This window comes from Micromys minutus (genome assembly GCF_963924665.1).
Source record: "Micromys minutus genome assembly, chromosome: 3".
Lineage (NCBI taxonomy): Eukaryota > Metazoa > Chordata > Mammalia > Rodentia > Muridae > Micromys > Micromys minutus.
Window position 1 is genome coordinate 82,383,680 of NC_137972.1, and position 15,296 is coordinate 82,398,975.

The window sequence follows — 15,296 nt, forward strand, 5'->3', positions numbered from 1 at the left end:
CAGCATCACCAGTTCTGGGATTATAGTCATGTGTCACATGTCCAAGGTTTCTGAACTGATATTTACACAACAAACACTCTGCCAACGGAGCCAACTCCCAGCTTCTGCAGAATGCCTTTATAAAGGAGAAAAATGATAAAGTTGATGCATGAAGTATGAGGAAGGCTTGGGGGTGGAGACAGAGGAATGGTAGGAGTGCTAATAGAGCAGCAGGACAAGCAAGGTACAGGGTTTGAAGATGATTGAAGAGTATTATATACATGCATGAGATGTCATTAGGAAACACATTAATTTATGCAATAACAAATGCTACTAAAAATAAAAAAGGAGGGATATTTAACATTAAATCTCCTGTTTGAGGCTTAGGAAAGAGCAGCAATCACAGCAAGCAGTCCAGCAGCACGTGAGAGAAAACTTGATATTTATCTCTCTTTACCCCATTCCCTTTCAGGTCCCTTCTTCCTCCATCGTTCACCTCCCTTCATTTTCCCAAGGATCTTCCTTCTACTTTCAGGTCATTTCCTTTTAAAAATTATTATTACTTAGTGATTGTTTTGTTTGTTTAACATATAAATGGCATCCTTGTGCTAACAACCCCCTCAATGGTTCTTGATGAGTTGTTATAAAATTCAGGAGTCCTGCCAGGTTTTCCAGGCTCTTTCTACACACATTTCTCCTACTTTAATTTTCAAGTCCATTTTAAACATAATTTTAAAGGAAGTTTATAGATACCTAGAAGAATGTAGTGTAAGATATATTTCCCTCTTCTCCTCTTCTTCCTCTTTTTTTCTTGTTCTTGTTGTTCTTCCTCTTCCTCCTCTCATTGTCATCTTCTTCCTCTTATCTTTCTCTTCCTCATTGTCATCATCTTCTACCTTTTCCTTCTTTCTCTTCTTCTTCCTCCTCCCCTTCCTCTTCCTTCTCTTCCTCCTCCTTTTTCTTCTTCTTGACTTTTTGAGATAGGGTTTCTCTGTATAGGTTGTCCTAGAACTCTCTCTGTAGACCAGACTGGCCTCAAGCCTCTGCCTCCCGTGTGCTGGGATCCACCTGCCTCTGCCTCCCGTGTGCTGGGATCAAAGGTGCATGCCACCGTGTCCAGCTTACCTCTTCTGGCTCCTATGCATGCCCATCCTCCCAACTACAGAATTTTCCCATCCAAACCACACAGATTTGCAGTTGATGAGCCACATCATTGCTGACATCGGGACTTAGAGGAATCATTCCTTCCCCTGGGTATTTATTTTCTTTTTGAAGCAGAATCTTGCCATATACCTCACACTGTTCTCCAAATAACTGTGTAGCTCAGACTAGCACCAAACCTGTTGTTCTGCTACCTTGGTCTCCTGATTACAGACCTATGATATACTCACCAGTGTCATCCTAAGTCTTTCCACTGACATAAAATTCTCGGAGCTTTGTCTTTTCATCCCTCTGCCACCCTCCCCTCCCCATCAACCTCTGGTAACCATTGGAAAATTTCAAAATACTTAGAGACCCCTTATTTCTTAATAACACATGGACAAAGGGGGGAAAATCTCACAAGAAAGGAAAAATTCTTTTGAACTTAGTGAACATAGAAATACAAGTTGGTAAAGTATGTGCGATACAATGAAGGGTGTGCTCCAAGGAACATTTCCAACCGTGACTCTGAGATGAAGCCTTAGGAAACTGGAAACGCAATACCATCCCAGCCAAGTCAACCAAAAGAAAAAAAACCAAAATGAGTGAGAGAAGAGTCCCAGGGAAAAGGATTGAAAATAGCTCACTGACAGTCAGACTAAGAAAATAACGAGGCAGAAACAAAAAGGTTCAGCAGTGAGAATGAGGCATTCCTCCCATCAGAGCCAATGGGCATCAAAGGACACAGATGAGTAAGAGTGTCCCTGTGCCCACAGATCAGACAGACTAGATGAGCCACTAAAGGCAAGGTCTGCCAAACCTCCTATAATTAGAAGTAGGTAGAATATGCCTATATTAATTAAAGAACTCAAATCCATGATCACAAACTTTCCCAACTTTCACCTCAGGGATTCACTTTATATTCAAATACTTCAGGAAAGAATTATATCAATTCTTTTTTTTTTTTTTTGGTTCATGGTTTTCAAATTTTATTTTTTGAGATTTTAATGTCATTGCATTATTTCCCCTTCCACTTCTTCCTTTTAAACCTTTCCATAGATACTTCTTTCAAATTTATAGCCTCTTTATTTCATTAATTATTGTTATATACATATATACACACATGTATATATGCATATATACATACACATTCAAACATACATATATGCATACATGCATACATACACATTTCTGAATGCAACTTCTTAGTCTGTATGATGTCACTTGTATGTATATTTTCAGGGCTGACCATCTGAAACTGATAACTAGTTGTTATATCTTCCCTGGAGAAGGCTATGTCTCCTGCTCTAGCATGCCTGTAGCTCTTTGGGTAGGGCAGAGGCATCATGGGCATTCCCTGTCCATGTTAGTATCTCTATTGTAACTTCTTCAGCTCATGTCTAGGCAGTCATATTGGTGACACTTCATGGGTATACTTTCTAAAATTGCTAAGAGACACAATGCCACAGACAATTTCCTCTCTTCTACCCATTCTTTATGATCTATTTTATAGAGGGAGATCTAAACTCATTACTCCAAGAGCATATGTCTAAAAATGCAGCCAATGACATTTATCCTAGATCTACAGAACTCACTGAGCATTCAAAACTCAGTCAATATAATCCATTTTATCCACGTGTTAGAGAAGAATCATGATTATAGGAATAGCTGTAGGAAAAAATATAAACCAAATCTAACATTCGTTCCTGATGGAAAAGGTTAAAGAAAAACCTTCAGGAAACTGCGAGGAAAATTTTCACCACTTGATAATGTATCTTTAAAAAAGTATAAGTACAGCATATTTTTTGAGACAAGATCTTTTTCTATGTGGCCCTGACTGGTTTGGAATTCACTTTGTAGATCAGGCTAGCCTTATGTTTGCAGAATTCTGCTTGCTGTTGCCTCCCGGTTGCTGGGATTAAAGTGTGTTCAACTTAATGAAGTTCTTAATGTAAGAGACTAGACACTTTCTTGATAAAATCAGGAAAAAGGGCAAAGATGTCTTTCAACATTGTCACTGGTTTTCAACATACTGGGAATAAAAGATGGAAAAAGGTATACTGATTGAGAAAAACCAAAATTATCTTTGTTTATACATCATTTGATTATATATGTTAAATAATAAAGACAAAAAGCTTCTGGAAATAATAACTGATTAAAAAGTAATACACTCTATATAGCAGGTTTGCTATACACAAGTCAGTGACTTTCCTGGTATACAGCAGGACAGAATTTGATACTGAAAATACAATTCCACTTACATTAGCATCCCCAAAAGGATATACCATAAGATTGGACGAGCTGAACAAAGTTGGATGACTCAAGACTCAGCATAAAGTGATATCAATCAAAGCAGTAAGACAGCAGCACAAGGACAGACAAATGGACCAGTGAACAGAGTAGAAAGCCTACAAAAAGTCTATAACAAGTCATGTGATCTCTGAGGAACAGGTAATGGAGAGAAGACAGCCAACAGATTGCTCTAGGGGAACTGGATATTTATATACAAAAATTCTAGGTAGAGATTGACATCCTTCAAAAACAAATACATCACAAATGTAAATGTAAACTGGAAGATTGTTTTGGAGTCAACACTATGGTATCCAGCATCCTCTCGTTGCCTGCTGCCTGCCAGTCTCTCTTTGTTCACTGTCCTGTTTTATCGTATTTAACACTTTCTGTTGACAAACCTTCCCATGGTCAAGGCTCCATTTTTCTTCATCACAGGCTGTTTACGATTTTCAACCTCTATTGCAACCAGTCCATCCTGGGACTTGTTCCCTTAACCACCACCGTCACCATGAGTCTATGGTATTATACTTGTTTTCTTCCAACTTTTTACCAATAGTATTCATTGTGTTTGTACTCAAATAAACTTGGAATTATTAAAGATCACTTAGAGGGCTGAAATTGAGCACCATGATATAGCATTTTCCAAATATGCAAAACCCTGGGCATCAACAATGGGGTAAGAGATTAGTCTGGGCTTCAGGAAAACTCTGTAGATGAGGTGATATTAGAAACTAAAGTTTTGAAAAGTTGACAACAAGTTAAATGGCAAAGATAAGCAGGGGGCTTGTGCCGGAAAGAACAGATATGCAGTATCAGGTTATATAAAGATATTGATTGCTCTGTAGGGCTGAGATTAGGTATTCTGTGCAGTAGTGATAGAAGATGGGGCTGAGTGTGTGTGGAAAGAAACGACTTGTTAACTTTTCCGGTAAGTTGGGAGAAGAGCCACTGAGGAATTGTCTTAAGAAATAGTTCAGATGGGCTTGGCTCTAGAAAGTTCACTTCAGTGGTAGTGTGCCAGAATATTTGGAGGGGGTGGGATCTGGAAACACAATGGAAGGTCAAATTTGGACTCAGGAGAGATGCAAAGTCAAACAGTGAGTAGGCTGAATGACGAAGGAAAGGAAACTTCAGAGACGAACAAACATCTTTTAGGACTGGATGCTTGAATGAATGTGGGGAGTGAAAGGGGTCACTGGGTAGATAATGAGGTCACTAGGGAAGACAAAAAGTATCAGGTGAAACTGAGATATGTAGGTCAAAGGTGAGATGAGCTGGTATGCCTGTGGATATAGATGTTGGCATAGAATTTGAGGTCTTGGGGGTATTGTAAGATCCTAATATCTGATCTAATACCTCTGGGTACTGGGAAATGCAGAGCCACTGAGGTCAGAGACACTGGCCTTATCACTGAAGGGAAAACATAAGAAAGTGTACTCCAGGCTTCCATTTAGTGTAAAGATCATGAGCAAGAGAAGAAAGGGTGGAAGAGTATTGTGTAAGGAAGGCCAACAGCGCCAGGTATGTATTTCTGTGGATTCAAAAGGAACAAGGGAGAAATAGTGATAAAAGCTACTTGGTGACATCAGTTTGAGTAAAGCCTGTGACATGGTTAGAAAAAGCACTGGTGGATAGCAGGCTTTATCAGTTTCTCATGGGCACTATAACCAATTGTAGCAAACTTGATAGCTTAAAACAACAGAAAGGTATTCTGTCAGTCTAGAAGCCAGAAGCTCCAAATCAAGTCATCAACATGGTTTGCTCCTTCTGGAGGGAAAATTCCCCCCATGCGTTTCTTTTCTGGCTTCTTTTGGTTGATCGTCAGTCTTTATATTTCTTCCTTGTGGATCTATCATGGCAATTTTCACCTCTGTTTTTCATCTTAGCTTCTCACCTTTCTCTCTGTTTTCCCTTAAAATAAAATAAAATAAAATAAAAACAAAACCAGGACATGTACTGGATATTCCCAGAATGCTTTAGTCCCAAGACTGATAGATAACTGGTCTTGCATAGACTAGGTCACTTTCTGTGATACAGGATGATGATTTGTGCTGGCTGAGAACCCTGTGGCTGCTCCCTTAATGTCACTGGGATTTGATCTTTTCGATGGGCACAAATGAGGTGTCACCTTTCTTATCAGCCCTTTTTAAAAAGTTCACTTCCAAACAACATTCCAAACAGCTGTCACCAAGGAAGACTTCGGCCAACCTGACTTCACTTTCCCTGTTCTCTTGTGGTACTGACTGGCCAGAGACCTGGGGTCTTATTTACCTCCCCTGGGGTATTATTTAACGCCAGCGTCCTTGTTTGAAGTTTGCAGGATAATAGCGGTCTCCAGTTCTGAATTAGCCCATTTGAAATGAGTGCCTCCAGTTGTACTTTCAGGAGAGCAAGCCTGGCTCTTTGCTGGCAGTAAGGGGTAATGTCTGTTTTTATTTTTAAGGTGAGTGCAGACCAGCTAAGTAAAGAGAAAAATGGAGACACTTCCCGGTTGAAGTCAGTATCTTTCCTTCCACAGAATAGCATTCACATCAATGCCCTTTTTGTACAATGTGGTGGCAGGTATCAGCAGTTGTCAGGGCAAGAGAGCGAACTGTGTGATTCATTCTGCTGGCCTCAGGACCAGAGAAGGAAGCCCTGATCAGCATTTGGCACAGACAATAACTTTTGCAAGTGTGTTTACAATTTTCTCATTTAAAGGAACATGTCACAATGCTCTTGGGAACAACTTTCCATTAGCTGGGAAAGCAGACAGCATGAGACAGTCACAGGTCTCACCATGGGTCTTGCTGAACAAAATTTGCTTCTGCTTCTGATATTTGCCAGGCCACTCTGATTGAGTTTGTCTTCTTCTTCTTCTTCTCCTTCTTCTCCTTCTTCTCCTTCTTCTCCTTCTTCTCCTTCTTCTCCTTCTTCTCCTTCTTCTTCTTCTTCTTCTTCTTCTTCTTCTTCTTCTTCTTCTTCTTCTTCTTCTTCTTCTTCTTCTTCTTCTTCTTCTTCTTCTTCTTCTTCTTCTTCTTCTTCTTCTTCTTCTTCTTCTTCTTCTTCTTCTTCTTCTTCTTCTTCTTCTTCTTCTTCTTCTTCTTCTTCTTCTTCTTCTTCTTCTTCTTCTTCTTCTTCTTCTTCTTCTTCTTCTTCTTCTTCTTCTTCTTCTTCTTCTTCTTCTTTTCTCCTCCTCCTCCTTTTCCTTTTCTTTTTTTTTTCCTTTTGCTCTTTCTTCTTAAGGTGTGTGTGTCTGTGTGTGCGTGCATGCACGTGCACATGTGTGTACATGTGCGTGCCCTCAGAGACCAGAAGAGGATGCTGGACCTTCTGGAACCAGTATTACAGGCACTTGTGAGTGACAATGGTCTCAGAAATCAAATTTGGATTCTCTGAAACAGTATTCATGTTCTTACCTGTTGCAGGATCGCTTTAGCACCGTGCTTGATTTCTTCTTTATGCTTAACACGTTTTCTGGCACTTAGGTAGATAGTATCATTTTGATTTTGTGATAAAATAATTTATAAGGGTTTAGAGAGATGGTTCAGCAGTTAAAATCACTGGCTGCTCTTCCAGAGGATCTGGGTTCAAGTTCCCGCACCCACATTGCAGCTCACTGCTGTCTGTAACTCTAGCTTCAGGAGATCTGATACCCTCATCTAACCTCCTCAGGTACTGTACATGTGTGGTGCACAGACATACATGCAAACAAAACACCTGCACAAAATAATTTTTTAATTAAAATTTTTATTATAAAATGTATAATAAAAATTATGACAAAGATAAAACTGACACTGGGTATTTTCTGGGGCCTGGACATCACCTAAGCACCTCACTCATCTAGTTTCATCATCTGGGGAAGTAGGTATAGTGCCCATCCTATCCAAATGGGGACATCTAGTTTGTATGTAAGGAGAATGGACATTCAGAGGGATGTAATTTCCCAGAATGTCTCAGTCTGTGTGCTCCAGAAGTGCTCCAGAGTGGATTTCACAAACAACAAAAATGTGCTTTTTACACTTTGAGAGGCTGGAAGTTCAAGATCAAAGCACTGGAAACTCTTTTGTTCGGTGAGAGCCTATTTCCTGGTTTTCAGATCGCTGTGACCTTAAGTGTTGTAAGTGACAAGAGAGGCCTTACAGGCCTATTTTCTAGAGGCACTGATCCATGGCAGTGGGTTTCTCCCTCTTGATTTAATCACTTCCTAGAGGCCCCGCTCCAAATACTATCAGTATGGGGATCAAGACCATAGTGTATACAAACACCCAGATAAGTTCACATAGCTAGAAGATGACAGAGCATGCTTGGTGTGTATATATCAGGAAGGAAAGATGATAGACACATTTCTGCTCATGCTCAGTTTGCAGGATAACATACTTGTCCAGAAAAGAAAGATGGCAGGCAGGACTGTCTTTAGGCATGGTCAGTTCAGTATTATAATACATTGGAATGGCTAGGGGATCTTGCTTCATTCTCTGAATTTTTCTACACTCTGAGATAAGACAAACAGACAAAAAACAAAACAACAACAAAAAGAAAATGGAGGAGTTGTTTAATGCCGGCATTTTGTTCTCCCAAAGGTGCCTGCCTGCCCTTGCTCACCAGCTAATGTTGTTTAACTATTTGTAAAGCTAAAGTTTAATTGAAAATGAAGTGTGTTCCTGTCAGTAAAGTAGAGGACTTGAAATTAGATGGCTCAGTAGCGTAGATTCAAACTTAAAGACGCGCGCGCACACACACACACACACACACACACACACACACAGAGTCTTGTAGGGAGACTGTTCAGCATGTCTTGTCAGAGTGTACAATAGGCATAGTTGTGAACTGAAAACACAGCTCGGGGTAAAAGTTCACTGACTTCATTGGATTATGCTACTCTTGTGATAATTTGACACCTACACTTTCCCCACCATAATGTCACTGGCTTTTCAAATTTTTCTCATACTGAACTTAATTATGCCTTGTCGCTTCTGCCATTTTTGATTGCACTTGAAGTAAAAAGAAAATAGAAGCTTTTTCAAGGTTGGATTTATTTCTTTGTTTTTCTTGAAATAAAAAAGTCAGAGATCTGGAACTTAACATGAAACTTCCAGTTCTTAAAAAATGATCTTCTGTCACCAACTTGGCTTTAAAATGGCTGGATGACACTCCTTTGTGATGCAGCTTAGGGTTTTCTGCAGAAACCAACAACTCTACAGGGACAGTGGCTTAAAGCAATCAAATTCTGCATCCTGCTAATGCCAATTGCCAATGTAGGTCATCAGGATGTCTGCTCCTGGGACATTGCAGGGACCCAGGCTGAGGGGGCTTTATCCTAAGCTCATGATTTTTAGCATAGCCAAAGTAGACAGAGAGACAATGAGACTCTCATGTTGACACTTAGGTCTTCTTAACAGAACTGACACTGGTCAGTTGGGCTCATATTTCACTGATCAAAGACAGTGACTGACAATGGGTCACTTCTAATGAAACTGAGGAAGTGAACTCCTTGCATGGACTGAGAGGGTTGAAATTCTTAAGAGTGTCTGTCTTCAAAGACCAGGGCAACTTGCTTGCTTTTCTTCAACTTTTTATGATCTTAAAAAATATACATTTTTATCATATTTCCCCACCTTCACCCTTTTCAGATCCTTCCCATCTTCCTACCCAACCCATATTTATGTTCTTTCTCCTCTCTCCCTCCAACTGAAAACAAAATAAACCAAGAAGACCAGTATATACATATATTGCTTTGTTGGAGAGAATGAAACAAAAGGCTCACCACAAACATATCCACTCTGTAATGGCCAATTGCTCCTGAGCATGAGGCCTGCCCTGGAGTGTGGTTGATACATTCAGGGACACTCCACTGCAGAAAACTGATTTCTCGTTTTTCTGTAGCTACCAATTGCACATAGCGTCTTAGTTAGGGGTGGGAATTTGTGTCCACTTTCCCTTCTCTGTGCTGGGATTTTTGTGGGCTTTAAACCTGCACAGGACTTGTGTGTGCTGCTACAGTCTCAGTGAGTCCCAATGTGCATCGGTACCATCTGGGTGATGCTATTTTCTTGAAGTCATCCAGCATTTTTGCTCTTACAGTCTTTCTGCCTCCTATTCTTCATAGATCCCTGAGGAGAGGGTTTGATGAGGATTTAGGATGGAGGGCTAAAAGTTCCTCCTCACACTTTGTCATCCAAGTCTGGGTTTCTGTTAATTTCCGTGCAACACAAAGCTTCTCTGAGGGTTGGCTGAGCCACTGATCTAGGGTAGAACAGTAGGTCATTAGGAGCCATTTTAGTGCTGTGTTCCTTTCGTAGAATTGTTGTAATGGGACTTCCCTGAGGCCGCTTTAGCATTTTTAGATATGGGTTCCATGTCATGGAGCAGGCACTATATTCACCCTGAAAAGCTGACTGAATAACATTTGTGAGTCTACATCACTAGTATGTCTTGCAAGCTGGTTGTTGTTGCAGGTTACGGGGTTGGTAGCCACATGATATTGATGAATGCTTTTCTTTTCCAATAGTGTGCAGAGTGCCTGGAATAACCCTAGGACCATGAACACTAGTTAGTAGAGGTAAAGCTTCTAGTTAGGCACAAGCTCAGTTTCATTGATGATTATCTTTCTTCTCGAGTAGTGTGCAGAGGACCTGGAAGGTCCCAGGAGGACCGTGAACACTACTCCATAGGGGTAAAGCTTCTAGTTAGGCAGGAGCTCAGTTTCAAATTTTCTCTAAAGTAAAATACAATTTTCAGAGATAACAAGTAAAAGGAGTTCATTCAACATTGGTTTGGTTCTTGAAGGATTAAACTTGATCTCTCTGGAAATTTTATATTTTGCTTAATTTGGATTAATGGCACTTATTTAAACTCCATCTGCCTGAACTTTGAAATAATCTCTGCTCAGTCTGTTTATAAATGATTATGTCTTCCAAAACCCACTTCTCATATATTTAAAGTACGTGTTTTTGTTATCCTGTGTCTTAATAACTTTTAACTTGTCTCATTAACCATGCTACAAGATAACAATCTTGTCTTATTGATTTATACTTTTATGCTTGGCATTATATAGAAAAGAATAATTTAATTGATGCTAATATGCTTGATGGATTTATCAGTTAGTAGTTTATAAATCACCGTAATTAGCTATCTTGACATTAGGAGATGTCACAGAAATCGGAAAACACTTCAGATAATATTTTAGAAGTTGATCCTTGTACATTGTTGGAGACACGGAGAGCCAGAGTTCAGTCTGCCTCGGTTTCAAGTCAGCTCTGGCTTACAGTGATGAATCACAGGCAATCAGACCTTCTTTTCAAATATCATTTTTCTGTGATGTTTTCACATGCTTTGTTTGGCTGTAACATTTGGATGAATTTTAACTTTAAAAAAAAGATTAGGAAGTAAATACAAGTGCTGGGGAGGAATTTGATTGCCCAAGATTTTGCAAAGCCCCAAACACTCTTCAAAACAAGTTTGTCCTAACTCTTCAGCACACACCCTTCCTGGATGAACAGAGAAAGGGTGACTCTCACCCTCATGAAATGCAAAGCGTTCGGGGACAGCGACATGTGAGGACAGAGTTTGGCCCGGGAAGATGGTGTCTATAATTTCATGGCAGAATTATTTCCCGTGGGGAAAGTTTCGTGAACACGGTTTACTCACTTGTCCAATCCCAACCGTGCAAGTGTGTTTCCAGAATCAATTACCCCTTAAGCTGTCCCACATGTGCTTGTAAATATTCATATAAAGTCCTCTGTAGCAGGGATCCTCCTTGTCTTTCTGCTGAGAGCAAAGGTGTACAAGGGTGTGGTACACCATTGGGATTCTGCGGGGAGGATGGGGGTTTAGGACTTACTGGAATGTGTGCTGTTTCTGCCATGGGGAGAAGTTATGTAGCTTCTGCTGTGTGCAGACAGACTCCTTCCTTGTAATATGTAAATAGAAGGTCTCACCTGTGTCATAAGGTTGTTGTGGAGAAGAAATGAAACACAGGCAACAATGCCAAGCATATGGTAAGCATCCAGCAAAAATCAGCTCCGTATTTTAGGGCCATCTGGGAGAAGTGGTTGCCATCTAAGCACAAGGTCCCGAGTTCAAATCCTTAGAACCCACATAAAGTTGGATACGGCAGCATGTATCTATAATCTCAGCTCTGGGGAGGCAGGAATAGGAGGTTCTCTAGAAGTTCATGGACCAGCTGGCCTCTGACTACCACATGTTTCCTGATATGTGTGCTCTTGGACCAATACATGAATATACATGTACAAATACACATTTGCAAAATGTCACCAATATCATCTTTAAAACCATATTATCAAAATAAAGGAGTATAAATGTTTTTGACTCCAGCTGCTCATCCAATAATTTAATACCCACTGCAGTGTTTCCAACAAGAAGTCTGGCTTTTGAGACTTTCTCCAGTTGAGCTAAATGCTGAGGCCATAGCTTTTACCTTTTGCGATTCCACACAAGTGTAGACCCCTTTACTCCTGGCATCCTGGGGTGAGACTGAAATGCCTCGAAGCACAGCTATTCCCTCATTTCCTTGGAAGGTATCCTCTCTCTCCCTCTAAAGCCCTCATTCCGTCTTTCTCTTGCCCTTCAACACCAACATTTTGGAAAGACTCCCCTATAGATGTGGCTTGAACCCCGTCCAGTTCCTCTTTTCTCTTCAGCACCTGGAGTCCAGAGAGATTTGACAGCTCTGCCAACTGCAGTGTACTGGCTCCTGGAGACCAAAGCTGATGACAGAAAACATCAAACCAGCACCTCCACCCTTTAGAACTCTCTAGAATTGTCTGATCACTGGGTTGCTTTTTAACAAAACATTTCTCCTTTAACTGTTGCTAGACCTTTGGTGAAATACACATTGGAGTCTTTATCTCTCCTCACTGTTGAGGAAAATGAGTCTCTGGGTGTCTGACTATTTGCCCAGTATCCTGTGTTTGAAAGGATGTGGTAGATGAGTCAGGATTTGCCATGACTGTCTTCACAGTTCCTGCAGTTCGTTGTCAGGCTTGTGAATAACGTCGGGAAGAAGAGATAAACTGGTAAAGATCACTGGGTACACTTTATGAGAGAGCCTCACTTGTGAAAAGAAAAAGAAATACAAAACACAGCTATTCTCCTGTAAGGGTGGTTTCAGTATCACACACACAGGCACAGTGACACAGTACGCTGGAGGATAACGGCAAAACCTGTGGTTATTTTCTTTGGGGGGGCACGACTCCTAGTTTTTCTCTTTATAATCATCTGTAGACACATGGATATAGTTATTTGGAAGTGGAACCTAGGATTAAGAACAGCTAGTAATAAAGCAATGTAGATGTAACTCCAGATGGGAGATTTATCTGTAGATTTCTCTGTGTCAAAGCAAATGTACAGACATACTGTGGACCCGAGGCATAGACATCGGGTGCAAGAAATGAGAGTCTGGGGCAAGAGTGGGAGTGGAGAGAAAGAGTGGGCAGGAAGAGGGGCCGGGAGTGTAGCCCTGTTGGTACAGTGTGCCAGGCTTGGTCCTCACACCGTGCGGACCAGATGTGATGAGGCAAAGCTGCACTTTGAGCCCTTGGGAGGTAGAGGCTGGAGAATCAGACAGTGTCATCCAGTACTACACAGCAAGTCCAAGGCTGTGTGGCTTACAAGAGACACTTGTGGCAATGTGAGTGAGGGGGTCTGAGAGAAAGATGGGAGAGAAATGTTGGTTCCAGGCAAACAGATAACTGCACACAGAGGACAGTGAGGTTGCAGGAAGAGAGCTGCAGTCACTGCCGTTCTGGGGGCGTGCGTAAGAGTAGCGGCGACGGTCTTAGAGTCTGGGTCACCTTATCAGATCGCACGCACAACATGGTGCGCTCACGAAGACAACAGTCTGTAGACGGAGGCAAGATCATATCCTCAGTGAGAGGCCTTCTGCTCTTTCTCCGCAGACCGTGGGCTGTGATAGACAGCTGGGAAGCAATGCCAAGAAGGACAACTGTGGGGTCTGTGCCGGGGACGGCTCCACCTGCAGGCTGGTGCGGGGTCAGACCAAGGTGCACCTGTCTCCCGAGAAAAGTAAGTGTTGAGCTCTAGCTTTGTAGTACCATAAGCAAGCTAAGCTGCCTTTTCCCCACCCCCCACTCTTACCACAGCAACACATTCCTACTGCTGAACTTGTCTGAGTGGAATTAGCTTTGGCCAGTTTTCAGAAAGCCGGGTTTCTTTTTAAAGTTATTATTTTTCAATTTAAAAATTTATTGAATATTCTCTGTATTTACATCCCCCCTCCAACTTGCTTCCATGAAGGTGCTCCCTCTCCCAATCACCCTCTCCACTCCAGTGCCTTGGCTGATGATGATGTTGTTCTTCCCATGAGGGTGCAAAACTTTCAGCTCTTTCAGTCCTTTCTCTAGCTCTTTCATTAGGGTCCCCATGCTTAGTCTGATGTTTAGCTGTGAGCATCCTCATCTGTATCTATATGACTCTGGGAGAGCCTCTGAGGAGACATCCGAGTCTGGTTCCTGCCAGTAAACACTTCTTGGCATCAGCAAGTGCTTGTGTTTGGTGGCTGCATATGGGGTGGATCTCCAGGTGAGGCAGCCTCTGTAGATCTTTTCTTCAATCCCTGCTCCTCTATTTGACCTTGTATTTCCTCCCCTGTTTTGTTTTCCTTTCTAAGAATGCATCCACATTTTGGTCTTCCTTCTTTTTTGAGCTTCGTAAGTTCTGTGGATGGTTTCTTGGGTATTCTGAGTTTTTTTTTTTTTTTTTTTTTTTTTTTTTTCAAATCAGATTTTAAAATATCTGATTTTTAAGATGTCAGTTTTTAAATAGCCTAGAAATATTTTTCAGGTAAATTGGGGTCATAATATCATTTTATTTGTCTTTTTTTCATTGCTGGCAAGATAGAAAATGACATATCTGTCTTATTTCAGTGAATCAGCTGAAGCCATTTATCTGCTGTAACATTTCCTAATTTTTATTGCTGTAAACTTTGAGTGCCAGGAATGCTGGTCTTTAGTCTGTCACACCCATTTCAAATGTAGTTTCCCTTCTGTTATTTGTCTCTAACTTTGCCTGTATTGTCGAAGTGGTATTTATGAAGCTATATTATTCAGATGTTTTCTCTTCACATTTCAGCGATATATCTCTTTAATTCAGGAGCCAACTGCATACATTAACTGGCAGCTAGTAGATATTTTAAACTTTTCAGGACATAACATCTCTGTGAGGAACTCTCAAAATCATTGTCCTAGCAAAGCATTCACGGGCAAGCAAAATGTAGCTCTTTTGTTTTCTACCATTCTATTTTTGAAATATTTACTTATATTTTATGCACATATGTGCCTGAATGTAGATACATTTAACACATGTCTTCCAGAGCTATAGATGGAGGAGGAGGGGAGGGAGGGAAAGAGGGAGAGAGAGAGAGAGAGAGAGAGAGAGAGAGAGAGAGAGAGAGAGAGAGAGAGAGCACACATGAGATCCTCTGAAGCTAGAACTACAAACATCCATGAGCTGTCGTGTGGACACTGGGAATCGATCACATATCCACTGGGAGTACCATAAGGGCTCTTAACCACTGAGCAATTTCTTCGTTTCTTGTTTTCTACCCTTAAATTTTCTATTCGTTTTAATGTCTGCTTGTTATATGACGTTAGGATCTTATTTATCTTCAGGTTGAGGAGACCAGTATGGGAATGGACAAGAGGAGGGAATGAAGGGCTAACGGGAGGGGAGTAAAGGAAGCAGGGAGGATAGGAAACAGAAACTATAGGAAGATACAGTCTCACAAGAGGAAGAAACATATGTCTAGGTGTGATACAACACTAGAGGAGAAAGATGTGTGTGTGTGCATGTGTGTGTGTATGTGTGTGTGTGTGTGTGTGTGTGTGTGTGTGTGAGAGAGAGAGAGAGAGAGAGAGCCTGTCAAA

The 15,296-nt window shown here is 41.1% G+C and overlaps 1 protein-coding gene across 1 annotated transcript in view; it reads left to right on the top strand.

Moving 5' to 3' along the window:
• The window catches only part of ADAMTSL3 (ADAMTS like 3), a gene marked incomplete at its 5' end in the record, with an annotated part of 198,667 nt that overhangs the window by 53,186 nt on the left and 130,185 nt on the right, over positions 1–15,296 (top strand). The window contains one exon of the mRNA XM_080914464.1: positions 13,311–13,437. Coding sequence (XP_080770590.1) covers positions 13,311–13,437 — 127 coding nt within the window. The remainder of the gene's footprint in view (positions 1–13,310; positions 13,438–15,296) is intronic.